Consider the following 4,715-nt stretch of genomic DNA (forward strand, 5'->3'; position numbering starts at 1 on the left):
ATAGGGCACTTGTCATTCATTCTTTGGGCAAAGTTTTTTTTGGTTTTAGTTTTGGTTTTGGTTTTGGTGTGTGTGTGTGTGTGTGTGTGTGTGTGTGTGTGTGTGTGTGTCTTCCTTCTTTGGCAATCTTTCCAAAATATTTTTGTGGGTGTGCATTATTTTTTGCTTTCGTTTCTAAGGGAAGAGACAGCCCATGGGAGAATAGGGATGGTGAGCCCTGTGTCCATACCTCATCTCTGTCCCCAACTGTGGGACCTGAGACAGGTTTCCTGCCTCTTGGACCACCATAGCATCCTCTGCAAAATGAGGGATGTGAACCAGTTGCCATTTAAGGGTCCTCGGGCTCCTATAACCCTAAAGCTACTTTGGATGTCTTCTTAATGGTCTTTGTAATGTTTGTTGGAACAGGGAAAGAAGTATGCTTCGCAGGCATACATAATCTGCTTAGGGAAATGAGCCTCATATACTGAAGTGTGTGAGTGGAAATGTGTCTCATAGTAAACCACATTGATTGAATGTCTACCTTTAGGAAACACTGCCCCAAGCATTCTTCTCTTTTCAACTGTACACGCACCCGGTGGCGAAGATACAGGTACCATTTTCTTTGCCTTTTTAAAAAAAATTTTCTTAACATTTATTTTTGAGAGACAGAGAGAGAGCGCAAGTAGGGGAGGGGCAGAGAGAGAGGGAGACATAGAATCTGAAGCAGGCTCCAGGCTCTGTGCTGACAGGCTGACAGCAGTGAGCCTGATGTGGGGCTTGAACCCACGAACCGTGAGAGCATGACCTGAGCTGAAGTTGGATGCTTGGCTGGCTGAGTCACCCAGGCGCCCCCCAGCTACCATTTTCAATTTGCAGAGCTGAGACTCGAGAATTTCAGTGAGTGACCAGAAGTCTCACAGGAAGCCAGGCAGCGTGCTGGGTTACAAGCTTGTCCACTATGCAAGAGTTGGGAATCTATATTTTGAGTTTTTATTTACTCCCAGGAATTACATTCCTCTGGGTCATTGTATATAAAAACCACTCTTGGGCGCCTGGGTGGCTCAGTCGGTTAAACGTCTGATTCGGCTTAGGTCACGATCTCGTGGTTCATGAGTTCGAGCCCTGCGTAGGCCTCTGTGCTGACAGCTCAGAACCTGGAATCTGCTTCGGATTCTGTGTTTCCCTCTCTCTCTGCGCCTCTCCCACTCCCTCCCTCTCTGTCTCTCTCTCTCAAAAATAAACATTTTAAAAATTTGAAAAAAAAACACTCTTGCATTCGTGAGATGGGGAATCACAGACCTTTGTTGGATGAATTATAATCTACCTGAGAAATTAAATTAACTGGCTTCTGATAGGCAAATTATGCAAACTTTCATCTAATTTGCCCAAAACACTTCTCACAGATTACCTGTGCTTTATTTAAAGCAGAAGCAGTAGGAAGATTAAATATAAATTGGTAAGAAGTTTCTTTCATTTTTCTAGCAAAGTGAAATTATACTTCCCCTCCTAAATGATTCCATGAAAATAATAACCGTCCTGTGGACAGTTTTACGTGCCGTCGTGTCTCTGAGCGTGAACTTAGGAGAGGTACAGGCACTTGGCATGACACAGACCTCGTGTTTCTGTGGCTTGCTGACATGTGCAGAACAGGTTCCCTAAGCTTCTTGGATAGATTAGCATTCACACACATTATTTTTCCATCTTCAACCAGCCGTGGGAGATAGGCCAAAATCAGGTTTTTAGCCTCATTTTACTGTCTTGAAGGGGTGACTTATGCCATGTTTCTGTTGGAATGATATCCTGGTTCAAGTGACTTCTGGTCACCCTGCCTTAATGTTTGGGATGTGTTGACCTAATGACCTTAGTTGTGTACCTTTTATACTCCTCCCGTGGTTTTGCGTTTTAAATGGCTAACCGGGCAAATTTGTTTAAAAGCAACCCACACAAAAAGCTTTGCTTAACAGGAAGGCTTTCACAAAGCGCTAAGTGTTCATCGTAGAAACCTCCCACAGGGAGAGAACCTAAGGACCATTGGGCACAAAGGATCGTGGGAGTGATTCATGTCTTAGCGGCCGCCCAAACTTTGGGGACTTTTAGGCGACTCGGACCACCTCTTGAAAACTCTCAGTGAGTGAAGGCGAGTCCAGGCCGTGTGACAGCAGAGCCCCCAGAGGGGAGATGAACATATCCCCCTCTGCTCACCACCAGGTCTGACTTTGTGCACCACTGTATACACCAGGGGTGGGTGTTTACTGCGCCTTCTCCCCGAGTTGTCTGTCCCGTGTAGAATCATCATCCCCACTGCTTTCTTGGTGGCATTTTCTCCCCCATGCAGGAAACAGTGGGAGGGCTGAGACTCAGGATGATGGGCACTGGAGAGCTGGCATTTCGCTCAGTGCTGGAGCCCGACCAGACCCACAGAACTCATAGGGGGAGCATCTGTTATATGAGCATCTTCAGTGTCGTGTGGTCGATCTTGTTCCCCAATAAACAGAGCAGTTAAGGACCAAAAGAGTCATCGAGAGTTACTTGCACATCCTGTAGCATCAGAGACCATGTTCCTTCATTGGGTAAGTCCTGATTCTTCTTCTGAGAGCATCATGGGATATCTCAAAGGGAGGTATCATGGAGAAGATAAACAAGTGCATAAAGATTAGTTCCTCAGCCCCCCACGCCCACCCCATGATAACGACAGCTTGTTAATCACAAGGACACACGTGCGCACCGCCTCGCTCACTCTGTTATACACGTTTAACCTTTGGGTCCGTTGGTTCAGCCAGGGGTCTCCACCGTCTGTTCTGGGGGGTTTGTCAGGAGGTCTTTGAGAAGGCAGGTGGCCTTCCAGCCTCCCCACCCTGCAGTGTCCCCACTTTACACACAGAAGACTGGTTTTGTATATCGAAGTTCCGTGTAAGATCCGTCTTAGCAAAAGAAGGAGGAGAAGGAAAAGGAAGAAGTGGAGGAGGAGGAGAAAAGGAGGAAGGAGAAGGAGGAGGAGAATTGTCCTCTGACCACCCCCTGCCATTCTCAGAGTCTGAAAACCATTGCACTTGGCTGCCATAAGGAGAAACCAGTTATCAGCTAACCCGTTTCCCTCCCTCGTTCTCCTGCTCAATGGAACGCACCTGCCCTCCGTTTCTCTTTGGCTTTCTGGTTTCTTGAGACATCCTCGCAATCCCGCCCCATCGTTAACAATTCGGGTTGTACTGGCTCTCCAGACACACCCAGTAATGCTCTGTGTGAAAACATGCTAACTGCAGCGACCACAGCCAAGCTGGAGGACTCAGCCACGATGTCTTCTTCCTAGCCGTGTTTTCTGGGTCCCGAGCGTTTGTGTGCTCTGCGAGGATGTCCTTCACCTGCGAAGCCAGGTCACCAGCCCTGCCAGTGAATGTGTAACCCCCGCCTTCCACTTTTCTGTTAACCTCCTTGAAGGTCTTCGTCTCCACCGGGGTCCTGCAGCCACTCTGATGGGTTATTTTGCATCAGCGTTGTTTCGTGCATGTGGTCTGTGTTGCCTAAGCCAGTTTTAAGTTGTGTCTAGAAGGTTGGAAGGGACAGGTGCTTCAGTTTCAAGGGAAACAAGAGGGTTTTCTACCAGTCATGGCTTCCCAGCGCTGGGTTTCTGGGAGTCGGAGGGGAGGGTGGGTTCCCCAGTGGGGGAGCCTCTGGTTAAAGGTAATTCTAATGGGGTCAGAATAGATCTAGCCATCCTGTAAAACCCGATTTCGTTTGCTGAGTCGCACTTGGCAAAGGAGAAGCGACTTTTCAGTCGTGCGGATCCTTTTGCTGTATTTCAAAGTAAGAATTCCAGGGAGAGAATCGTGGTCCCAGGAGGCATCGGATTCCCTGTTCCTTCTCTTTCCAAGCCTGCACTCCCTGCCAGGTGGAATCAAATCAGGCCACTGGCAGAATATTCCCTGGCTCTCTAAAAGGCAGTGAACAGCCCCAGCACGTGTAGCTCTGAGCAAGATAATCAGTCAGCTGACCTTTAAAACAAATTAATAGGAAGGTGGGAAGAAGCCTGATTGTGGGAGGGTAGGTTGGAACCAGCTTACAGGAAAGAATGTGAGCTAGTCTTCAAAATGTAGATGCCTAAGCACTGAGTGGCTTAGGCAGTTGGGCATCTAACTCTTGATTTCGGCTCAGGTCATGATCCCAGGGTTGTGGGATCAAGTCCCACATCAGGCTCCGCACTGAGCATGGAGCCTGTTTAGGATTCTGTCTCTCTCTCTCCCCCTCTCTCTGCTCCCCTCCCCCCGCTGCCCCCTCTCTCTCTAAAATAAAAATAAATAAATAAATAAATAAATAAATAAATAAATAAATAAATGAAATTTGAACGTAGGTGCCGTTGGACCCACACACAAAACTTCCGGGAGTTTATACTGTGATGATTGTTGAGAGCATGTGCAAAAGTTGGCCACTGGGATGTTCATCACGGTGTCGTTTAAGAGGAAAAAAGATGGAAAGCCATATACATTCAAAAAGAGAATAAAGGATGTAAATAAATCCTAGTGTGGCCATGCAATGGGGTGTCACACAGATGTCCTAAATAAGGCTGTGGAAGTCTGGTCACTGGCATGGAGCAGTGATCGTGAGAATGTCTGAAAAGTACCATTGATTTGGGTGGACTAGACCACCCCATATTATCCATAATATAGAAATCTATGTAAATCACCACCCTCGGCAGTGACCACGACCCCAGACACTCAAGCTGCTACTTGCCTCCCCAG

At 47.4% G+C, this 4,715-nt stretch overlaps 1 protein-coding gene across 23 annotated transcripts in view; it reads left to right on the forward strand.

Moving 5' to 3' along the window:
• IKZF1 (IKAROS family zinc finger 1) overlaps nt 1-4,715 on the forward strand; it is a 101,300-nt gene that overhangs the window by 17,709 nt on the left and 78,876 nt on the right. For 9 of the 23 annotated variants that reach the window (XM_049641239.1, XM_049641243.1, XM_049641250.1 and 6 more), the window contains exon 3: nt 530-592. The exons of 11 other annotated variants lie outside the window; for them this stretch is intronic. In XM_049641239.1, coding sequence (XP_049497196.1) covers nt 530-592 — 63 coding nt within the window. Of the gene's footprint in view, nt 1-529; nt 593-2,317; nt 2,553-4,715 lie in introns of those variants that run through there. 3 more of the 23 variants (XM_049641252.1, XM_049641253.1, XM_049641251.1) reach the window with 3 other exon arrangements.

This window comes from Panthera uncia, chromosome A2 (assembly GCF_023721935.1).
Source record: "Panthera uncia isolate 11264 chromosome A2, Puncia_PCG_1.0, whole genome shotgun sequence".
NCBI classification, from domain to species: domain Eukaryota; kingdom Metazoa; phylum Chordata; class Mammalia; order Carnivora; family Felidae; genus Panthera; species Panthera uncia.